The following is a 25014-nucleotide window of genomic DNA, read 5'->3' on the forward strand; positions in this document are numbered from 1 at the left end:
TTCACTGACCTTACTGAGAAACTAGATTGTGAAATCATTTTTCATTTTCATCATAAACGCTGTATGACTCAAAATACAAAGAAGGATTGTTTATGTGATACTAACCAGAAAAGAAAGCACTTTTAGGGATATGACACACATTACAATCATAAATGGGGTCATCTCGTGTATCAAACTGAAGAGAGACAAATATAGGAGTTAGGCTTTTTTTATCTCAAGATTTATTTTGTGGCCTTTTTTGTGCCTTTATTATAGATGAGCACAGTGGATAGAGTTGGAAACAGGAGGAGGAGGAGAGAGTGAGAAATGACATGCAGGAAACAAAATGTAATTTGAACTTGAGTCCGGGTCACCTGCATGGAGTTACCATGGCCTCTGTATATGAGGCACTACCTTAGAATAAGAGTCTTTAATTGACAAGTACATTTACACATACAAGGAATTTGTCTTCGTGTTTTGGTGCAAAAGAATTGACAAAGTAAATAAAGCATATGCCATTTGAGCTTACTTTTGAGAACAAAATAAATGTTGAAATTTATAAAGTATTGTTTTCCACCTCTCATGCTACACTTTTACTTAATGTTTTAAATAACTAAAGAATTGTGATATTGTGTAAAACTCCATAGACCAGCACAGGCAGCGCTCGTCAGTCATTATAATATCCATATTTTGTCCTCCCTCTAATACATTTACAGATTATTGTATAGTCTTTACCATCTTTGTTGTGCACAAGTTTTGTTTGAAAACAATTAAAGGCATCTCTCTTTTTGGCACATATGTCAAATAAAGGCAGTGTTTTTTCAAAGTGGAGTAAATAAACGCCCAGACAATTAATTTAAGTGTTATCCTTATATTAACAGTCGATGGTTTTATCACAAATGAGCACTTCATTGTTTTTTAAATTGACCGCCTTACTCATTTTCTCGCGAGATCTGGACAACAGCGCCCCCTTGTTTGTGTATGGGAAAATCGACGAGAGGTATGAGGAATACTCCGCGGCTAACGATAGCAAGATACACAAACAGGGATTTAATTCACTTTCTGTCTTCGCTGACACCCTTGATATCTGTCAAAAGCTGCAGAGGAACATAGTTTGGTCTTATCCCTCGAGTTTCCTCCTACACTCCCACCAAGGAGGAGTAGCAAGAACGAGAAAGTCCCGCTAATCCCGAGGAGTGGGACGCGCGGCCTGCTTTTTTTAGCCGGCTTCCCGGTGCAGCCGAGGCGGCCAGCACTGTCACTTCGAGCCCGGTGCTTCCACTGGCTCGTTTTTATTTACACTATGAGAGACTTCTTAGCTCCGAAATATTATTTGTTTTAATAACCGCAGCCTCTGTGCAATTTATCCCCCCGTCATTTCTACGTGAAGTTGTTTGCATTTCCCTTTAAAGAGAAGCTTTTGGAGCCAGGGCGGCCTGTTTTTGAATCTCCGCGAACAATAACAGAACCATGACGAGCCTGCTGGGGCTGAATACATGCACTGTGTGATACCGACCTCAACAACCCAGGACAAGCATGCATGTGGATTATGGATTTATCAGATGGGAAATCATTGCAAACTGGAGCACTTTGTAATGAAATGCTTTTAATCATAACTCTAGATGGACTGCATGGAACCGAACCGAACCGTGCCTGCACATGCTCCCCGTGAATGCACCCACGGTTACCGTTCACATTAACAGCAGAAGTGGTGTTTTTGCAGGGGCATCTCATTGACGATGGATTGGATGTGACTTGGGATGAGTAACCTCGATTGCTCCTTGCGCAGACTGCTCTATATGTGGGATTTACCGATTTCATCCACCTACCGGACTCCATTGACAAAAACACTAGTTTTACCCCGGGAGTAGCTGCTCGTGCGCTCGCCTGGTTTGTTTGTGTGTGAGTGTGACTTTGGTGTGTTTACACATTAATACATCTATAACGGACTGGAGCCCCTGGACAGGCAGCTGAGATGAACCCGGTGAATGCGACTTCTCTTTACGTGTCCGCGAGCCGATCGGTGCTGCAGTGCGACCCCCGAGACCCCCGGGCCCTCGCGGAACTCTGCAAGCTGCTTCCGTTTTTCCGCCAGTCCCTGTCCTGCTTGGTCTGTGGTGAGTGGGGTTTTATTTATCTTCATGTTATGTGACCGTATACCTGTGAAAATGACTACTTAGGGAAGGTGCTTGGTAACGTGCGTTGTTGTCATCTGTGCTCTCAGTGGGAGCGAGCCTTTAAACAATGCTGCTTTCAAGTACAATCGGAGATATGAAACTCGACAATGAGCCAGTAATCTACTATTGAGTTAACCTTCTACTTCATTTATGTAGATATTGTTGTTGATAGTTTTTATAGACATTTTAGACATTTATCTGTTGGTGTATCTGAGATTGATATAATCCGCTGTTTGTTTTTTCTTTTATTTAATTTCCTTTTTTTTCTGTTTTCATATGTGCTTTAGTTTCATCTTTATGCTCTGTAATGTCATATCGTTTATTAAAATGCATCTATGAGTTGTATATAAATATACTCAATTTCAAGTCATGAAGCTTAAACAAAGGATTTTATTGAATAAAGTTATTAATATATTAAGATGAATGTGTGCCCCTTGTTTAAATGATTCTTAGAAAATGATTTACGTGTCAAAATAAAGGATACAAATAAAATTTCAGCAAAATTTCAGCTAATTGACAGAACACAAATTCAGAAAGAAGGGCAAACGATGAGGAAACTCACCATACTAAAAGACAATAGATAGGTTTTGTCTGAGTGATTTTAATAATTAAAATATTAAACTTGTAAATCATCCAAACATCTACATGGGTAGCTTTTTAAAAAAATTCAGTTATAAATATGTATACAAATAACTTATTAACAGCTGCAGAATTATAATTCATTATAGAAGTAATCGATGGGGAAAATACACTGCTTTACATGTAAATTCATCTTAAAATGAAGCTTTCATGCGTATTAAGTACTTGTTTGTTTTTTATATCGATGTACAGATCTCTGCTCACACAATAATTGAATAGTAATTCCACAACTGCTGATCGTCAGTTGTGTGTTTTTGTGAATAAAGACGAGACCTAAGGAAACCTGTGCAGACACCAGGATATAAGTCTTGTTTATGAAATCTGAAGGCACAATTTCCAAAGAGCATTGAACGCATCATAATTCACAGCGACACCCATCATGACACACCCCCCTCTGTGTGCCTTTTGGCAGCAGTGGGGCGTTTCTCTGTCATCGTGTTGAATAACAATCCCCTCCACACGCTGGATAGGATGCATTTAATCTCTCTCCCTCTCTTTTTATCCCTAAATACCAAACACACTTTAAAATATTTGAATACAATTAAAACAACCGCATAATGGGAGGAACACTTAAGAGACAGGACCATATGTCAGTGACTGAAATTCTGAAGGATAAAACCGGCTGTGATTAAATAAAGGGGGGTCCTATATGGTTAGTTTGTGTTGGTATGTAAAACTCATCTCATCTTGGTATTTTTAACCCACAGTTCCTTCACTTCATGCATAATGCAGCAGGTTGATGTTTGCCAAAAGCCAGTGGGTATATGTTCCTCTGAAATGGATCCCCCCCCTCCCCGCGATTGCAAAAATATAAAAAGAAGCGCATCTTCATTAAACTCACAGATATCGATTATTCCTCCTCCTCCCATGCATGAATAACAGGTCGATCTGTAAGCCGTGTTTGGCCTGTGCATCATTTTAAACATAGACTAACAGCAGTTGCGTGGGATTTATCACACATGCAATGCAAAGTGTATACGGTCGGTTGTTTCTTATGAATGCACCTTCATCCCTTTCGCTATCTGCAGCTGCACTGCCTAGCGACCAGTGTTGCTAAGGAAGCCCCTCTCAATGAGCGGTTGTCATCCAGTCTGGCACGTTGCCAGACACCACTCAGCTTTACAAACATCCGAGTAGGAAGCTGTTGAAACGCAGTTTACGAGGAACTAATCCTTTTTAAATCCTACTTGTGCTGTCACTTTTAAACCCAGGGTTTGCTTTGATACCTTAGTGTGACATTTGTTTACTATATTTATTCCTGTTGTCTGTAGGTAACCTGCTGCAAGACCCCATCGCCCCTACAGACTCATCATGTCAGCATTACGTCTGTCGAGGCTGTAAAGGTCAGAGGATGCAGCTGAAGCCGTCCTGTAGTTGGTGTAAGGACTACTCCCGCTTTGAGGAAAACAGGCAGCTCTCATTGCTTGTTCACTGTTACAGGAAACTCTGCCTCTACATCACCCAGTCGCCCCTAGCTCCCCACATAGCAAGCGCTGCCAGCGACTCGCCGGATCTTCAGGCCATCCTGAACGAGGGCCTGACATTGGCTGAGAGCGAGCCAGAGGCAGAGGACGTTTCAGATTCAGTCGGCATATCGCATGTGGCCTCCACGTCTGCGTTTGTGCAGCCTGATGAAGCGCCTCCCTTTAAGGAGATCAAAGAGGAGGAGCTGAGCGCCGTCAGCGTGAATGGGCTGCATGACTGTAACGGCCTGGTCAGCTCAGACTCTCTGCAGCCCGTCACCATAGAAACAGGTGGAGGTGTAGCAAAGCAAGAGAGTTTTTCGGAGGAAATCCCGGTGTGTGTGAGCGTCACCGGGGCCGGGGAGGCGGGACTTTGCGACATCAGTACCTTCGGGGAGGAGCTGAAACATGGCGGGGGGCCGTTGTTGTTGAGTGTTGAGGAGGTGCTCAGGACTCTGGAGACGGACACTGACCCTGAGCCTAACCCCCCGACAGACTGCCCTCCCTCTGTACCTCATACAAGCATCAACGGGCCACACTGCCCGTCAGGCCCCGACTCCTCCCGACTCCCCCCTTCCCTCCCGACAGAGAACAGCCCCCGTCCCATCTATTCTTACCGACAGCCCTCGATACAGCCTCCCCCTCAGCCCTCCACAGTCATCCCCCATGTCCCCCCTCGTTACCATCGCAAACGCTCCCGCTCAGAAAGCGACAGCGAGAAGGTACAGCCCCTCTCCATCTCCACCCTTTTACAAGCCCCTCCCCTTGGTGCCAACAGCTCCCCCCATCACCCCAACCCCGGTGCCACCACCAAACAGGAGCCTAAATTCCCTGCAGCAGCGCCCCATCCCCAACTGGCCCCAGTGCCCAACGGTGGACCCCCGAAGGTGGGCAAGACTGTGCTCGTCTCGAACAAGGTGCTGAAAAAGACTGTTGAGCACCATGGAGGTCCCAAGAAGGCCTACACCAAGGCCAGACAAGGGGTCCCAAAACCTCGTGCACAGCCCCGTGACAGAGTCCCCCCTCACCCCCACGCCCATCCGCTGACGCACCCGCCCAGCCCCTCCAAGCCACTGTACAAGAAGCCCGTGGAGAAAAAGGGCTGCAAGTGCGGCAGAGCCACGCAGAACCCCTCAGTGTTGACCTGCAGGGGGCAGCGCTGCCCCTGCTACTCCAACCGCAAGGTGAGAACTACAAAGTTGTGCTTGTAGTTTCTAAACCCACATATTTGGAGGGCAGTCGATTCTTTTAAATGACTCAGAATAAACTCGATTTTGCACGTGGGCTGTCAAAACATCCAACTGACTTTTTGTGTTTGTTATGTATTCTTATCAGCGGTTTGTGTCTGTTTTCTGTAATGTGATGTTGACATGCTGTTGAAACAATCATGAAGAGATCTCAGTTTTAGGGAACTTAGACTTCTACCGAAGTGTTTCACAACGTTTTAACCGCAGCACTCTTTCACACACATGCACACACACATGCAGCCGGATCTCACAGTCCTCATGAGGTGATGTCTTTAGTTTGATAATTGTGAAATTGTTGATGATCAAACATTATATTGAGCCCCTCTAAATGTTCTCGTCTGTTTTGCTTTAATCGGAGATGTCTGTTCATTCCTGCTTTTAAATCTGTTTAATATTTCTGTCATGGGAAAGTATTTTGTTGTTTCTTTTGTTATTGTTTGGTTTATTGATCATGATTGTCTTTCTCAGGCGTGTCTGGACTGCATCTGTCGCGGCTGTCAGAACTCATACATGGCCAACGGCGAGAAGAAGCTGGAGGCCTTTGCGGTGCCGGAGAAAGCTCTGGAACAGACACGACTGACGCTGGGCATCAACCTCACGAGCATCACCGCGGCGACCCTGCGTAGCCCAGCCACCAGCTCCCCTGGAAACACCCTCCTCAACGTCACCACAGCAACAGGGGCCCCGGTCACGGCTGCCTTCCTCTCGGGCGCTGGTCACGACAACCGAGGCTTCGATGATTCACTGGAGATGCGGTTCGACTGCTGAGATCAGTCGTTATGCACATTCCCCCCCCCCCCCACCCACCCACCCCACCCCGCCCGCAAGCTGGGCACCACCTATCAGAGTGTGCCAGGAACCTGCAGGGGGCGGAGCCAGAACAAAGGCAGCTACAGTGACAGGCGATAGCGAGGGTCACCAGCCGAGGCGGAAGAGTCGCCCTCCGTTTATTGCCCGAAACTGCACCATGCTTGTGGTCTTGCATACAGATGCAGCGTGGAAGAGAAGAAAGGAGGAGATGTAGCGTTACTGTATGTGCAGAGGTTGTCATTTCAGTGCGGATAGTTTTTTTTTTCTCTCTCTCTCTCTCTACTATGGGTAAAGTGTAGAGCATGTTGTGTAGCCTCAGTGTGTGTATGTGTGCGTGCATGTGAGTGTGTATGTATGAGGGTAAGAGTTTGGTTTGGAACGGAAATATCATCATCAACAGAGACTGGTGTAATTTATATAAAAGAAAGAACTTTTTGTACGTGGACTTATGAGTTTCCATAAAAAAAAAGACATTTTATGATATCTTTTATAAGTTACATTGAAAACCAACAGAAGCCGCTGCCGGGGGGACGTCCTGCACTCAACCAGATTATTTTCACACAGGGAAAAGATAGATTGGATTTGAACTACTAGAAATGAAATCAAGTAGACGACTCTCTAAACTAGCACAGCCTGCAGAATAACTTCTATGACCATTGACAGTAACTTTATTCTGTCTGTCGCTGCAAGAGCAGGAATGGGACTTCAACACCACCAGCCAAATGTATGTTTGACTATGTCTGTGAATGTTTATGCACCCAAACATTACTCTAGATGTTATTATGGACTGAAAAAATATACAAGTGGTCAAATGCTTGAAGTCAACCGACCAATAAGGCTGCTCGAGGACAAAGCGTCTCCCTGGTTTGCTGTTGAACCAGTTTAATTTTGTGTGTTCTTCTAATAAGCACTTTTTTTCTCACTCAGCTTCGATTCACCACATCGTCTCTGTTCTGATTCAGCTTGTGTTAAAATCTCTGGTTGACTGCAGCCCCAGCAGGTTCATCATTGCAAGTGATTTTTTAATTATTTTTTTGGTTTCTGGAAGCTACACACATGCTGCTAAACGCCACAAAGGACTCAAGAAGGAGAGCACACCTGTCTGCCCTCGTCTTTTTTTGTTCTGCTTGTTTTTGTTTGTAATAATCCGTGTTAGCGACATTTGCCGTATTTATTGGACGTCACCTAACATAGGTTACCTGTTGGGCGTCAGTTCAGCCCTCTGTCTCTTTCTCTCTCTCTCTCTCTCTATGCCTGTCAGTCTGTCGATCCGGTCTGGACTTTTTTCTGTCTCAGTTGAGTTGCTGTCTCCTTCTTCGTGATAGTTTCTGGTGTCTCCAAACAGTTTTTGTTCCCCCTCTGGGCATTTAAAAATCTGTAATATACCTGTAACATATTTCCACAAAAAAGAAAGAAAATCAAAAACTTACAAAGTGTTGTGCGATTATTTGCGTCCGTCTCTCTGCAATTTTCTGTCGTTTTTTTTTGTCTTGCATTGCTCCGTTTTCAACACTCTAGGGCAGTATGGGGCTTTTTTGCTGCTTGTGATGTGCACCAACCAACAGGTGGCAGAATATACCAGAAAATGTCCTCAAACAGGTACTTCAGCTTTTATTCTTTCTACCGTCTTTAAAACTCATTGTTTTTTTTAGAAAATTGATGAAAGACCGAATTCAATGTTCAAAGTTTTACCTGGCAAGAATGTCATTATCCAGATGACTATAAATCTTTTATCTTCATTTCTCATTTAAAAAAAAAAAACAGCCTCTAATCTTTGAATCTGGATATTTTCCTCTCTTCGTGATGTCTGAAGTTCTGACTTGTTTCAACGTCTGTAAGCTTTGATTTATTCTCAACTTCAAATAAGTTATCTCCGTGTCCACAAAAAGGCGTTACTGTATGTAGTGATTGTCTGAAGGTGGGTTTAGATTTAGGTTAGATTTAGGTTAGATTTGGGGAATAAAGGAAGGAGACCACACCCTTTTTTTGTGCATTTATTATGAGCACATCCCGAAAGTGAGTGAGTGACGTTTGGGAAAATGTCACAATTTAACAGAACAAACGTTTAAAAAAAAGATATGAGTCTAAAATAATACGATGTGAGATAAAACAGTAATTTTGAAGATTGAACTAACAACTGATGTATTAAAATATAGCTCAACTTTAAATAAAATATATATACAGTATACATAAATGAAGCAGTAATAGTATTCCCAAAACATTGTGTGTGACAGTGACAGGATCCACTCAACTCCTCACTTTTACTTTCGATTCTTCGCAGCTGTTTTGAGAAATGGAAGATTTGAATCTCTCAAATCTTGTTTCACTTAAGTTGAACCACCAAACATGAAACATCACATTGTTTCAGTATCTTTATTTCAGATATTTACAGACAGAACCACCTGTTTATTTACATTCACATTTAGTTTGTTCAATGGGGGAAACGTTCAAACTGTATAACATGCTGGTACTTTCATGTTGCTTTTCTGACTGCAGGTGGAAGGTTTGGCTCCCTCCTCATGGATGCTGTCCAGAAGGTACTGAATACTTTCACCTCACTGTTAACACCCAGGTGACAAAGAGTCAACTTAAATACAGGTTTATGTCAGTACATCTATATCAAGGAGAGTAAGCACACTGGTCCCTGAGTGTGCATCTCCTACAGCAATGTTTGGATTTCATCACTAAGAACATTTTCTAAGTGTACATTCAATAAACAAAAAAAAACAACAACTATTAGGATGAAAATGTAAAAGTGTAGGTATTTATATAAGTGGGTGGAGCGCTAAAGGGGAATGCTGCGTTCATGGCACACCAAATCTGATCTGAGAACCTTTTTGAATTTTAGGTCGAGTGGGATAAATGTGGCTCAAACATTGGTTTCACCCTTGGAAAAAGTGTTCTGTGGAGCACTCGGCCACATCCCATGACTTTCATCAGCTGTTAGTATCTGCTGTCCTCATGTGACCTTGTTACAGAAACCTGATTATGCAATGGCCTGACGCTGTATACAAGTTCTTCAAATGTTAATTCGCCAGTTTATTGTTGCCATGAGTTGGAGCTTTATTGTCTTTCACTCATTTGTAAAAAGAACTACAGGAAAGGGTTTCTATTTTCAAACTATTTTCTACTAAGAGCAAACTCTTAAGATCGAACAGTCTCATATTGACCTTGTAGTTTCAGTTCTCACTTTTTTTTCCTGTTGGACGCTAATGTGCTCCTTAACCAAGTGTGTATTTAATGAAGACTCCGTAGTTAATTCAAGATGACATGAGTGCCCAAGGCCACGACCGCAAGGGAGCGTTTAATGCAGTGTTTGTAAAACTGTTATGATGGACATGCTGGAAAACAGATGGCTGAAGGAGCGACTGTGGTGCTGCTGCCAACAAAAACACAGCACACAGCCTGATAATTCAAAGCAGTGTTTGAAAACTCTACTGTACATTTCATGGAGAAAGAGGTGATGATGTTACACCTCAGGCAACAAATCCTTTAAAAATATGAAAAGCCTGGTTTACTCATCTGTCTAACTCAGAACAATTTAAGAGCGTAAGAAATCTCACTCAGTATTCCACACCCAGAATTTGGAGGCTTATTAAAATAAAAAAACATACAAAACATGGCAAAATATTTACATCTTTGCACAAACACACATCAAGAGACTGACCTTACATCTAGGAAGATGAACTCACATAAAAACAAAATAGTTTCATTATCCTTTTTCCGCATAATGAGCGATGCATACAAAGATATAACTACTCAAACAAGAGCTTTTCATGTGTGCATCTCACAGATTGTGTGTAATAAGTGGTTTAGCCTCCAGGTCTAAAAAATAGAGCCAATGCAAATTACCCTCAAACTTGCGTTTTCTCTAACAGCCACCAGGGGGCGACTCAACTGGAGCGTGTTATTTTGACTTTTTGTGAATGAATGCTCAATGATTAACGAAGTTGGAGGTGACAAACAGAGGCTGAAAACCAGACATGAATCAATCGTCCGAGGGTGTTTGCTGGAGTGCTGAACATAAAAAAAATGCAACCAAGGAAAATTACATCCGAATTTAACTTTGGCACATGTTGGCTAACTTTTGGCAGTTATTAATACCTCGTTAAAAAATTAGGGTCAATATTTTTTTAAACATTTAGAATTTTTTCTCATTGACTGAAGACAAGTTTGTAAATTTAAAACAGGAAACTCTAAAATGTTATGTTGTTCTGCTTCAGCCTTAAACAGACAAAGTGTAATCTCTTCATTCCATGCCCACTACTTTTCATACACTGAAAAACAAAGATTTCTTGATTTTGATTATAATTAAAATCCACATATCTTCTCTGTCCACAAAACACTTTTTAGGATGCTTTTGATTTATGATCCTGAAAAGAAGAAAATCAGACTTCCCAATGAGTCACGTTTTTTCCCCCGTTTTTTTCGGTTCATTAACAGGAGAAGTCTGGAGGATTGGCGATGTTTGACCAAATGGATCATCTATCAAAAATGTGCTGAGCTCGTCAATCCATCGGTTGAGTCCGGAGTCCTGCAGCTCTCCGTCTAGCTGATGAGAAACGCCCCAAAGAAGCTGCTTTTCTCATCCATGTCCACTGCTGAGGCGTTGGTCACAGTGACAAACAGGCGGTCGCCGGTGCTCAGTGGGAACAGCCCCCCCTGGTGAGCGGAGTGCAGAGAAAACTGTGAGCCCTCGGACCAGCAGGAGGTCCGGCTTGTCTTCATCAGCAGAATGGGAACTGGGTAGGAGCTCACCTGGCGGGAGGAAGAGAGGTATGTGAGAAGGTATGCAGGGCATACTTTTCTGGTTTTATGCCTTTTTTTAAAGATCCATATGATTCTAGTAGGGTTTAGGCACCACATATTGGGTGATTTCTTGCTTTTAATGACCTTCCATAAACTTCTGCACACTGCTTATATTGCATAAATACCTCAGCAATGTATGTATTTACACAGTTTAGACATGTTGACAACCTTAGGCAGATGGTGTGACCATGCACCAGAACCCACAGACTTTGGATTTTATTGCTCAACGCTATACGAGCATACAAAATGAACACTTCACAGAATATAAACATTGGCTTGTTTTTATGCTGTATGCATCAGATATAGATCCCAGTTTAGTGGTGAAAACAGATGTGGGGATTTTTTGGATTTCAGAGGAGAATTGATGCAAACATATGTATCGTGAAAACCATAAATCCCTTTTTTTGGAATGTTTTGCAAGCCTTAAAATAACAGCCAGGTCTCATCAGACTTTTGGTTTTAAATGTATCCTGACAGTCTCTGGAAATGTTTTCTGTTTTTCAAACCATCTAAGAATTCCAGACACAAATGCCTCCTCTCATCTTTCTTAATAAGGACCATAGTTCAGAAAATACTGTGAGCTTTTCTGCAAAGTGGATAATAACTTGTAAAAAATAAAGTGCCAGACATTTCAAGGTTTTACTTGTATGTATAAGTTAATTTTCTTTATGATAGCACATTTGTGTTTGGTGATATTTAGCAATTTAAAACTAGAATAAAAAAGCAGCCAACAGAAGAGATAACTTAAGTTTAAACATGAATCATAAAGGTGAGAGCATGAATCTTGACATCACCTGAAAACTTATCCTGAGATGGAAACAATGTTAATCAATACTAAGTTCAGGCTGCTCTATACGTCTTTAAGTTTGCTTTTGTCAAACATGTTATGTGGAGACCTTTGTAAGCCCTCGAAATCAAACATCTGTGACCCAGCTGGGACCGGGTTCTGAAGCAACAATATGATGTCAAAGTTGATTAGTAGACAGATGTAACATTGTATCTTTTGCAAGCTGCAAACAATTTAAACACATTGTTCGGAGCATAACTGGCTGAAGAGCTGTACCACAAAACGATCCCCCTCACTGTCTCCACATGTCCCTGTCCCTTTAATGTCTATGTAAGTACCAATTCATACCCAAAGTTGCATCCCATGTTTTGTTGTACTTATATTCCACACATTTAATTATAATTTAGAGGTTACTGATGGAATAAAACACATGGCGAGGTGTCACTTTGGGCTTTGAGATTGTGACAAGGCTGCTCGCTATTTTCAGAAATATTTGAAACCAAAGATCATTGAAGGCCAATCACAGGGATATACTGTTTGACTTTAAAGGGAGGGTAGGTAATGATGGTAAAAAATCGGCAACAGTGTAATGACTGGTGAGCAGAAAAGTATAAGTACAGAGCCGCTTCATTATGTGCACGACAATGGCACACGTCACATGACAAACTTCTTCAGACGCGCCAGCTCACGCCCATGGAATTTTCCCAAATACGACCTGCTGCATTCATACATCAACTCCCCGGCTTCGCATTGATATATGAAGAGCTGGCCGCAAAAAGTCAGAGTAAAGTCTGGCTGACAAATCCAGCCGTTTGCGTTCAGACATGATGCTCACTATGGAAGATTTATGAATTTTTTCCAGCATTTTTGTGCATGTGTGAAAACACCATTACAGTAAAACAAGAAGTGATAATACTAATAATACATATTTTATTTTGCTTATGCACAAACAAAAAATTTATTTTGCAATAAATGGGAATAACTGATATTGTTACTGAGGCGGATATTGTACGAAATTAAAGTCCCAATCAAAAAATATAATTTGCACATTAAAGGGAAAGTTTGAGTGAAAATGCATTTTGCCTGTCTATTTATAAGTTTCAAAAAATCCTTTTATCAAACTAAGTCCTCAGGAGAAAATGCAACAGAACTGGTTCAAACCAGAAAATACACCACTGGAAATAAGAAAGTGTTAAAGTTGAGGTGGAAGGACAAAAACACTACGACCATCTTCACCTTTTTATAGACGTATTGAAGTAGCGGCCTCCCTCTGTCCTCCGCCTCCTCACCCTCTTCTCCCTCCTCCAGTGAATGGGTATGTCTGAAGTAGGTCTGGGCGTAGACGTAGTACAGGCCAGGCTGCGGGACTACCAGCTCGCCATCCACCAGCTGGACATCCTGTAGGAAGGCCAGCCCCTTCTGCCCCTCCCACCACGAAATCTTTTGGCCCTGAACCCGTCGCCCAGTAGAGATGGAAGCTGAGACAAACAAACAAACAAACAGTGAGCATGAAGAGTCACAACATCGAGGATATGAATGTAAGCCACATTTGTTGTTGTTCAAACTTCAATGTATTGGGTACGATCTGATTGAACAGACAACGATAATTACAGAGGTTGAAGTTGAGCAGCTCTAAGATTCACTTGAAGGCGTGATTCGTCGTGTAAGGCTGATGTTAACAGTCACTTATTATTTCAGAATTTTAATTTGTTATTCTTGCATGAATCATTTAGATCATTATTAGTTAGGGGTTGTATTAAATTCTAGGTTGCTAACATTTTTAAGTGTGCTGGTGCAAGCTGATTTTGGCCAATAACTTAACATCCTAAACAAAGAAAAAAACTTTCATATGGTGTTTTCACACATGCACAAAACTCTTTCCAGAGCTCTTTGGAATGAGCTTGACCTTCATGTGGGCAAGCGTGCAGGCAGATGCATCTCTATGGAGAACATCATCATAATCCAGAACGGCTTAAAAGAGGGCCTCATGATCTGTTTTCTGCTGAGCTTTGAGAAGTTTGTTCTGTTTCTGTAGAAGAGTTCAAAATAAATGGGTTATATTTGCTTTTTTCCAACTGAAGGTAATTTCTGTCGGACTCACCTCCTCCCTCTTGCTCCAGTTTGGGCACAAAGCTGCCAGTGACATGGGCTGCAACTTTTGGGCGAGGTGAAGCCCTGTCCACCATCACAAGTGAGGGCAGCACCCGAGACACTTCATCTAAAGGGAGAAAAAGAAATGTAATTGTAAAAGAAATGTGACTATGAACAATACACAAACGTCTAAACAAACCTCTGCTGGAAAATCCTCAAGTGTTTGTCGCCTTTGAGGGAAACTATGCTAAAGCGACGACAGTCACATCCAGCACAGTAAAAAATAAACGTCATAAAGCCGTCAGATCTTAAACTAAAACAGACACAGAGCAAACGATGAAGTATTTTTAAAGGAAATTAAAGACAGCGCAAGGAAATTTAAGAATAATTTCTGATGAGGAAAAGCTCTTCACTCAAAGTTCGTTTTAAGAGAGGATTTAAGGAAATCACTGACTCAGCTGCTCTGATTTCCTTCAACAGATTGTTCCAGACCTTGGGCGCCGTTATTGCAAACTCTCTGTCCCCTTCAGACCTCTGCCCGAGGATCTCGCAGAAGTTTATCAGGACAATCTTAAAATCTTTTCTAAAACAAACGGGGCGGGAGCTTAAATTAGCCAAAACAGCAGAGGTGTTATCATGTTTCTTTGTTCTGGGTCAAAGCCGGCAGCTGAGTCAAGCTCAGTCTGCTCTCTTTGCAGCAACTGAGGCCATTTTTTAGTATAACTAAAACTTTATTCATTCAGCACCTTTCCTTAAAAAGTTAACGTGCCTTATGAACATCTCAATAAAAATCAACACAAAGAAGTTTAAGATAAAAAGATGGAGAACACTAAACAAAAAAAATGTAGGGGGATTTGAATTGTAAGGAGATTTCTAAAGCCATCTCACTGTCTTAAAAGTTACACAAGTGTTATTTATACAGTATGTTAAATATGTATGTGCTATATGTTGAAATAACATATTTCATAAACAGTACCATGTAAACTTAAATGATGTGTTTTCTTACCTCTGACTGCTGATGAAATCTGCCTCTGATAACGCTGAGACAGAGACTGCAGGGAGAAAAGCAGAAGATGTTCATTTAAGACTGCATACATGTTTATGTTTATACATTAGGAAAGTTTAAGTCAGGTTTTTGTTCTGAAAAGAGGATTTGAAATACAAAACAGAAAGATAAAAATGATTCCAGACACAGAAATGTAAAAGACAATCAGAAACATTTGTTACGATAAAATAAATGTAAATATCACTCTGTATGTCTAGATGAGCCGCCAGTTCACTCCACAGCTGAAAGACTTAAGACTTTGACCCTGAAATCCTGCTGACAACAGGATCGGGAAGTTTGCTCGAGTGAATAAAAAGGGGCCTGTTCAGGTAACAGATCCTCTCCTCGCCTCTCGTCCTCGTGTTTTTACATCCTTTACCCAAATGTTTCATTTCATTTGGGTAAAAAATGCAACCGCTGCCCAAGTAATGTAAAAATATTTACTACACTGGAATGGATTCTGAACGTTTTTATTACTGAAACTTAAAGTTAATTGAAGAAGCATGAACAAAATTTAAGCATAAGAGAAGAAGAAGAAGAAAGAAATATATATTTTAACTAAAAAGAGATGTTTCCTACAATAGTAAATCTAATTAAATGTCACTTTCTAGCATAGTTTGCATAAGTTAATGATTGCCCCTTTCAAGCATTTTTACAGCTTTAGCAACGACAATAATCGAGATGAAAGGAAACAGCACATAGGTGGCTGTGGCTCAGTGGTAGATTTGTTGTCTCTTAACTGGAAGGTTGGGGGTTTGATCCCCAGCTGCTGCAGCAACATGTCTGATTTCTCCCGCTGCTTCGTCGGCGGTGTATGCTTATGAATGGGATTAGTGACTTCAGGTGGTTTTACTTGTGTGTGAATGGGTAGGTTTGATCTGCAGTGTAAAAGTGCTTTGAGTTGTCTATATAGCACTATTGCTATATAAACTCAAGCCCATTTACCATGTATGAGCTAAATGTACCTGCATGAATGTGAATCTTACAGATAATCTTTCCCTTTAACGATGTTCACTCCTTTAGACTGAAATCTGACACCAAAGCAACAAAAACATCCTGGAAAAGAGGCATGCTAAAGTTTCATATCCTTTATCTCCTTACAACAACTACAACCCAGTTTTAAAGACACAGAACATTAATAAAACAATTAACCATCTAAATCTATCTTTCCTCTTATTTTACACTTATTGAAAATTATTATTTTTTTAAATTTAATGCTTTACATTAATGTCACTTTTTTGCAAGGTTACAGCTTCCAATTACCAGGTGAGGATAAGAAAAGATAAATACAAAGTGGTGAATAGTAAATGTTGAGTTGTGCTAGATCAGGTGAAAGAGAAAGCATTTACAAGAGGTTTGGAAATCTCCCGCAAAATCTGGTCACAACCATGTTCACTCCTGATGAAATATCTGCATGCCTCGGAGCTGATGGTAAACATGGTAGTCATTTAACCAGTTGAACATCACTTTTGTTTCTGGTGAGAATGCTGAAGTTCGCTTCAGCATGCAGTAGTTTGCATCATCAAGGTGCTGATATGATACCACAGCAACACACATCTACTGTTAGTCCGAGGCACCCAATTTAGGGTCATTTTTTCTTTTTTTATTAACAAAAATTCCAAGCAAACTCCTGACCTGCACATTGTCTAAATTAGACAAAGACAATGGCAACAATTGTGTTTTGTTGCAGGATTTTGTGATATTGTGGTTTTGTCACAGCAGAAGACAACACAACAGTATATGACTGCAGGGTCCTTGAATGTGCAGCACCCCGCGTCCTGTGTCAAGAAAACAGAGCCATGTTTTGGGTCGAAGTGTCTCAGCTTGTCATGTTTGCGTTCTGAACTAAATTTAGTCAAATAGCAGGGTCAGAAAACACCCGACTTTAAGAGAGCAGCAAAGACGGAAGAGAGGAGAGACAAAGAGAGCGTGTGAGTCTGAGAGCCGGGCAGGTGAACACATTCCTGGGCTGATTAAACCACCCAGGATCACATCACATCTCCAGCTATGAAGGAGCTCATTGTGCGTCTGCAGACTCTGATTTGTATCATTTCAGTATTTTTCTGCTCCGACTTTTTTTCAAAGCTCAGGAAACCTCTGGTAAAGAAAATGTTATTAATTACTGTGTGATTTGTTTTGTTTTGTAATGCACTTAAATCCTCACTACTCACTATTGTAAATATCACGTTTCTATATTGATGAGTTTTTATCAATAATGTGTCTCTTGTGTTGCTCTCTTACTTCAGATTTTCCTTATAAAACAGGCTTAGTAATTTCCCTAGTTACATTTTTTTTAACCTTTACTTATCTAAGTTAGTCCCAATGAGAAGACAGATCTCTTTTCCATGAGAGACCTGGAGGACATGAGGCAATGAGCAACCTGTGTATTTCTTATTTGTTTCTCCGGTAAGAATTTGAAGCTTTTCACAGCTGTAGCTGCACTTCAGTGTTTCCCCAACCATTGTATTGGGAGGGGGGGTGACAGATTGAATATTTGTCTCACTGAGAAAAAAAAAAAAGCTTGGTTGATTTCTACAATGTCTCCAAACTGTGTAAAGTGTCTTTGTACAGGATGCTTTGTTAGGGAAGCTTTTGCTGAACTCCCTGTAAAACTCCCAACTGTAAAACCTCTGATAACCTAAGAGACCCTTGAATATTAATAAAAAACCTTTGTTGGCCTCAGCAGATGAAGTGTGGGGGGGATTAGTTATGTCTCCAAACTCCAGTGGGTGGGGAGATTTTGATCCACAGCAGGCCACAGAGAAAAAAAAAATTGCTTTTTGAACGCCCAAAATCTCAGCAGCTGGCCAAATAATCAATGAGTCATTAGAACTGATGGACACACACTGATATGTAAAGGTCGTTCTCAGCTGTGTGATGGTGATGTAATGCTGGATACAGCTTCAAAGTGACAATTACAATCACATTTAGACTAGGAGGAGGGGAGGGGTCAGTGTTCGGGGCTCTTTTTGTTTCATCCTACCTTTTCTATGAGCAGGTGAAGCTGCTGAGTGACCTGCCAGCATGGATCCCCACGTACAGCCGTGATGCTCTGCAGGTCGGCGCCTGTTAGACAAGAAACGCTGCTCCTCGCAAAGGTCTCCTTCATCTGCACACAGTGGAAACAACAAGAAGAGCATAAAAGAAAAAGATAGATATCACTTTAATTTCTTATATATCACGGCCTGATAAATGACTCCTGTCTTTGGTTTGCTGAGTAAACATTTGGTACCTGGACTTTACCATATTTCAAACTGGACTATAATGTATGTCATTTAATGTATAACAACATGACATTTGTGTTGAAAACTAATGCATAGGCCTACATCTTTTTTTTCATATCACAATTGTTATGGCTTTCTCCTGACTCAGCATAATCTCCTGGCATGTTTCCTTCTTCATTCAGTTTCACTTGTTTAGATTTCATTTCCCGACATGTTGCTGCTGCTTCAATGATTAACTCCTGTAAACAGATGAGAGCTCAATTGGACTGGATCCAGGTTACCATAGGACTCTGGCTTCACCAAAAGTCTAACAAACACTCGTAAACGCGCATGCACACAGGGCAGGCAACTAAAAAAAAAAGTCTTCCTGATAATCACAGCTAATCAATAGCTTCAGTCCACCAATTCCCTGTCTACTTTTTTTCCAATTTGCAAACGCAGACGAAAGATGTGAGACAATGCATTAAGCAGAACAACGCAAAATCGATCTTTGTTTTTCTGTAAAAGTAGTACTGATGGTTTTTAATGCATTTTGCCGAATAGATTAGACGTGTGCTCTGGAGCGCAGCAGCAGAATCCGAGTGAATAGTTCAAAAAGTTACCAAAACAAACTGTCATCAGTGATCTTACGGACCCAAGTCTACAAAAATGGAAGACACGTAAACAAAGTCAATAAATAATCCGATTATACATTTAACTTTGCGTTACGCACGGCGCGGCGATGCGTAAAATCCTCCGCGCGTCTTTGGCTGCCGAGCACGAACTTTCTACTTGGTTCTTACCGAGTTGAGAGCGGTGGTGAAGTGCAGCACGGTGATGGTAACGACCACAGTCTGCAGTAGAACCGCCAGCAGCAGCAGCACGCCAAGCTTCGGACCGGAGCCCGTCATAACGACAGACCCGCCGTCCGATAGCCGACCAGCGCCGTCCCGTCCAGTCCCTTTTCCAGACTTCCACAAAAAGAACAATGGCAGAGTTCTGACTCCTTCACTTCTACCCTCCCCTCCCCTCCCCGTCCTGTGCAGCCAGGAGGAGGCCGAGGGGGCGGGACCGGCCTACAGAACAAGAGCATTTTCCCTCTTTGAATTTTTTCCAGGACAGATTATTGTTTCGTGCGCTGTAAAAACACAGATAGCCTTTAGTTTATTGTGGGCTCGTGTATCAGTGCTGTAGATCTTTAAACCGAGCTTTACTGTGAGAAAAACACATTTTACATCACAATATGATCCGATATATTGTTTGAAAACGTGCACAGAGAAGCACCACAGCTGAAGTTTCGCATGTACATGACTCTTATTACAACTTTATAGAGGTACCCCCACTTAAAGCGCCTTTCAGGAGTATTTAGCTGGTTTGAAAACAGACTTTAGTCAATACAGATGTGTCTTCATGATCTAAAAAACAAACATAACCATCAGAATAAATGTTTTCTATATCTAGAAAGTTGTTTTTAATGGCTATTGCTCTATTCGGGTAAATGTCATATGATGAGAGTCACAGCACGCTGCAGAAACCAAGCAGCAACCTCCAGTGATGAAATGTGAAAATGCAAAAAGTACAGTTCCTCTAGTGACCACTTGAGGGTGGCTGCAAAAGCCCCAGAAGTCCCATTAAACCCTCATTAAAAAGCCCATTTTAAGAGCAGAAATAAACAGATTTACAACCTTGTTTGACAAATCGATTTGGTCTCTAGAGCTCTTTCTTTATGTGTGCACACTGTACAGGGGTGATTATTTGTATTGCTGACATATTGATGATATAAAGGCAAAAAAAAAGCCTGGTCACATTTTGTTTGTTAAAAAAGCTGTGTACAAAAATCAGCACAGGAAGAACAGGTATGGATTTGTCCACCTGGGGCACCAAAATCAACATTAACCAAAGGTTGCAGCAATGATATTTCATTTCTATTATACATTCATTTAGCGTCACTAAGCTGCTGCAGATTGATTTAGGTTTTAATGTATTTTCAGGGGACAACAGTAAATTAGAATAGACTAAGCAGTCTTATTTGCTCCTGTTTGCTACCTCAGACCAAATGAAGCACAGTTGTCAGGCTTTTCAATAACATTTCAGACATTTTCTGTCTCATTGTTTTTGTTTCTGTTAGTTTATTTCAGAGGGGATAGTAAAAAAAAAAAAAAAAAGATGAAAAGTGCTAAGTTTTATCAATTCTCCGTGTGTAAACAAAAATGAAGTATATAGGTACCTCCATTATACTTTTTCTGAGCTCAGGTATGCAATGAAAAATATCATAAGGACTCTAAATATGATCATCTTTAAGCTCCTTAGTTATATCTACTGGTTTTGGACATAGTTTTGATCTCTTTGGGCAGATATCCGGAGAGAATAAGGACATTTATGGAAGCTAATGGCTCTCTTGTCTTACAAGTCTGCATAACAGAAACATGACGGTCTATTTCACTCAATATTGTTGCCACCCTGTTGACAGATATAGTGCGTTGGAAAAAGAAATCTGAGGTTAGAACAAGAGGCCCGTATGAAGGACAAAAACATTTGTTTTTCATTTTGTCCACGTTATTTCACACCATTGGCTTTTAAGTGCTGGTAAATCTGAAAAAGTTCCAGTTTTGTGTCAGAAGAGATAAAACAGAATAAAAACTATAAAGTTCTTGGAAACAAAACTTGTTTTGTGAACGAGTTGACCTTCAGCCTCTTTAAATGTTCTCTTATGGCCCTTCATTTTTGAGTGGATTTAATCACGTGTTTGGGGGGGATGGGGGCAGGGTTCATCACAATTTCCCCCTTGGGATTAATAAAGTACAAAAAAACAATAAAAATAAGAAAATAAAAATTAATGAAAGACACCTTCAACAGAACACGGTGTGGAGTCTAGCAGTGTCTAAAAGATGGCTTCAAATAGTCCCACAAACTCTGAATATATAAATGGTGAAGGGAGACGAAGTAAACAGGACTGCATAAATCACCACTCCACCTTTCAGCCTCACCACTGTCAGTCTGTTGGCATTTTCTTTTATTGATGAATCCCATAATGTGTGTTTTTGAGTGTTGATATGATGAATTTAGCCCTCTAGAGTCTTTAATCAGAACTGAATCATGTGGAATTTTTTATTTATTTTTTCTTGGCAGGGATCTCATTTAAAAGAAAAAATACCAATCATTGGGATGCTTTAATTGACCAATCAGAACGGAGAACTTAAGCATCCATTAAGTAACCATTAAGTAACTTTAAAACCTTTAAGTTAACCATTAGATCCTTGTTTTACAAGCACTATGGATTGATCACCATCTACCCATTAAATAATAGGTTAAGTTGTTGTTCATGCACCATTAACTATGCAACAATTTGAGTGGTTTATCCAGCATTATTATCCGTTAGATATAGGGCTAATTGCTGTAAACTAGTGATGAACAGATAATATATCAAACGGCAGGGATGAACATTATGATTAAAGTGAACACTACAAAAATGTGCATTTCTATACTTTTGGTTTTGTGATATCATTTGTTTTATGTCTTCAGTTATAAATCATTCATTTGATGATGACAGGGTTTTTCCCAGGGAAAGACCTCTCTGGCGCATCATGTTTGGAACAGCGCAGTCAGCAAATACACTTTCTTTGTTGTATCAGTAAGGGACATTTGAGACGCATGGAAGTTTTAGATATATCTCCTTAATGGGTTGTAATACAAAACAAATTAATGACATACAGGCGAGAAAGATACACATTTTAAAACCTAACAAAAGAGACATCCTGATTCAGACCAACTTTTCCCGTGAGTTTCCCAACTTTTTACAACCACACAACAATGTCCTCCATATCTAACAGTTTGTCAAAGAGCCAAATGATGGTGTTAAAAAAGAACAGAACTGGAATGCAGAAAGCGCTACAACCAGCTTTGGATGCATTTTTATCAGTGTGTAGCTGTACTATAAAGCAGGCTGAGCCTATAAATGGATCCTGGTCCTGCATGTGTGCTCGATCTGCATCTGCAACATCTGGCCTCAATCTGGCCTCAATCTGGCTTCTACGCCCCGCCGCTCCCTAGAGAGACGCTTAGGTTTCACTGTTCTCCAACGCTACAAGCCGTCAGGGGCTGCTGGGGGTAACACTGTACAACTGTGTGTGTGTGTGTGTGTGTGTGTGTGTGTGTGTGTGTATCATAAAGAGCACGGAGAATACATTAAGGTCAAGATCTTCCGTGAGAGCATCCTTAGTATAAGCTGGAAGGATACACACATATTTCTCTTTGACACACACAACCTTGAATTTGACACTTTTCATTGACTCACATTAACTCCCTGTAGACTTCCCCCAACGGGATCCAAGTCTTAAAATCTAAAATAAATCTTCTTTCTGTCCAGAGAATGGGACTTAAGTCCCCATTAGGTGAAATGATTGTATTCCCAACGTTACGTACAAGCTCACGCATGCACTCTGGGTCTGTTTCTGAATGGCTGCCAAGTTTTGACAGGGATACTAAGAGGAGAACTGACCGACTCCCCCACAAAGTCAACTCCCTCCCTCCTCAGTTGCTTTCCAAACTTTGTCTTCCACTCCCCACTCCCTCGATCTCTCTTTGTGTCTGTCAGCCTCTTTTTTTTTTGCTTCTCTTTGTCTGTTCTGTCCTGTGTTTCTTACACATCTTTCCACTTACCTCTGTTTTATTATAGCTCCCACCCTCGTTCTATTCCTCTCAAGTTCTAATGGCTGCACAGACCAGGCTGTCCTCATTTATTGTTCATACTTATAACAACCAAGAGAAAATCATTATAAATTTAATACAACCCACACAATCCGGGACATTTGGACCCATTTGCAGCAGTATGAGACATGTGGAGCAGCTGCTCAGTGTAAACACAGACTGTCGACCTGAGGTGGCAGTAAGAGTTGAAGGATGGGTCAAACGACGCAGGACTGAGCAGACACCAGGTTTTAAATTTGAATCCCATGTGAACAAATATTTGTGTAGAGTTTTTTTTAATATAAATCACAAGACATTATTAGCCTTATTTGATTTCCCAGAGAGGAAAACACAGAGTGGTGCAGCAACAAAAGATACAACTTAGCTTTCGTGAGGTATATGTTGAACATGTGTACCTAGGCAACCTGAAAGACATTTTTAATATAGTGTACTTAAAACCGACATTACAGCCTACGTTTAGACTACATATGGTTTCTTTACTCTATCCACTGTTTCTCAAGTAAAGGCATAAAAGCCCCAAATTACATTTTTAAGATAAAAAAAGGCACTAAAAGGTACCTTAAACAAAGTAATGGTGGACTTAAAATAGACACTTAAGAGGACCCTGACACAGACACTAAGGGATCTTTTTGACCATAAATGTGTATCTAGTAATCCTGGACAAAAAGACTACAGTGTCTTGTAAAGGCTGGCATGGTTTATTTAATAATTGTCAGAATAACGCTGAAAGAAACACATCATATTGTGATGGAAAAAAAATATGTTGGCAGAACTGCTTTTAGTCCACAATAACTGTTTTAACTGACTGGTTCTTTTGTAAACATGTGCACGTTGCAATGAAGAAAAACAATGTTAAATGAACCCTAAATTCTTTATTTTCATTTACTTTCTGCTGTTTTCCTTCTACTGAGTTTAAAACCTTGTTAAAGGATCGGTATGTGGAGAGCACTGGCGGTCAAATGGATTTTAATGTTTAAAATTCTCCCTGCCATTGAGCTCACTTCATTATACTCACAAAAACACTTAAAGTCAACACTGCCAAGCTACAGAACTAATGAAGCAATAAATAAGCACTTCGTCATGCTTAAAACAGATAGGAGTGTGCTTTATGTGTATATTAATTATGATCAAGGGACAGAAATGTGTTTTGGAAAGTTGAAAAATGAGGACTCAGCTGTGATTTCAGACAAAGAACAGGTCCTTACATGGTAAACCATGAAATGTTTGGTTTTCAACTTGTTTCTTGGTGAGGTTATGTAAGGTTAGAGTTGGTATGTGAACAGTAAACAGTCCACATAATTTAATGTCTATAGAAATCAAGGATTATAAATAAAAACATAGACCTTACCTAATAAAACAATAACATGTTTTAAATCTCAGTCCCTCTCACTCCCTTTATTTCCCTATCCGAGTGCCTGCCAAGGTAAACACCCAGCTTACGCAGGCGCACACACACACACACACACACACACACACACACACACACACACACACACACACACACACACACACACACACACACACACACACACACACACACACACACACACACACACTGTATTCATTTTATCCCTCCTGTTAGAAAGAATACAGTACCCAGAGCTGAACAATATCCCTATCAATATCTGGCACACAAACAAAAAAAACAGCCTCGAAAGGGAGAGGTGTGACAATTTGTGTGGCCAATAGGAAATCAGAAACCCCAGAGCTGGCCAATGAGCAAACAGGAAACTTTTTGGGGACTTTCCAAAATTTCTGAACCTTTTTTTTTTCTTTGGCTCGCATTTGTTTTTTGTCAGATTTATTTTTTTTACGTTGATGTGTGCATTGGGAGTCTGCTCTGCATGTTACAGGTTGCTTTCTGTGGGTTTGTGTTCATTTAGGCCCCCCTCTTCGTGCGTGTGTGTGGTGGGTGAGGAAGCGTAATGGTTTAGACTTTTCACTCACTGCTTCATTTCATTTCAGGAATCAGGAGTAAAGAGAGAAGTGGGTCGAGGAGGGCTGCCAATTTCAAGAGAGAGAGAGCGAAAGACCCTCTCTAGATATAATCTTCTATA

At 40.8% G+C, this 25014-nt stretch overlaps 2 protein-coding genes across 3 annotated transcripts; one reads left to right on the top strand and one right to left on the bottom strand.

Annotated features, from left to right (window-relative positions):
- Positions 1–931: 931 nt before the first annotated feature.
- msl2b (MSL complex subunit 2b) lies at positions 932–7748 on the top strand. The gene is made up of 3 exons (XM_079361286.1): positions 932–2096; positions 4067–5442; positions 5974–7748. Exons 1-3 carry the CDS (start codon positions 1955–1957, stop codon positions 6271–6273), a joined length of 1818 nt encoding a protein of 605 aa, XP_079217412.1. The 5' UTR covers positions 932–1954; the 3' UTR covers positions 6274–7748.
- A 924-nt stretch (positions 7749–8672) lies between these two features.
- Positions 8673–22665, bottom strand: tnfsf10 (TNF superfamily member 10). 2 transcript variants are annotated; one of them, XM_079361162.1, is made up of 7 exons: positions 22545–22665; positions 19054–19326; positions 18031–18156; positions 15009–15054; positions 14013–14129; positions 13148–13389; positions 8673–11073 (listed from the first exon to the last, which is right to left on the bottom strand). In XM_079361162.1, exons 2-7 carry the CDS (start codon positions 19159–19161, stop codon positions 10864–10866), a joined length of 849 nt encoding a protein of 282 aa, XP_079217288.1. In that variant the 5' UTR covers positions 19162–19326; positions 22545–22665; the 3' UTR covers positions 8673–10863. The 2 variants fall into 2 exon arrangements, with proteins under 2 accessions (XP_079217288.1, XP_079217287.1); XM_079361161.1 differs by having other exon boundaries at positions 19054–19388.
- Positions 22666–25014: the final 2349 nt, after the last annotated feature.

The sequence above is a fragment of the Symphodus melops genome (genome assembly GCF_947650265.1).
Source record: "Symphodus melops genome assembly, chromosome: 14".
Classification (NCBI taxonomy): domain Eukaryota; kingdom Metazoa; phylum Chordata; class Actinopteri; order Labriformes; family Labridae; genus Symphodus; species Symphodus melops.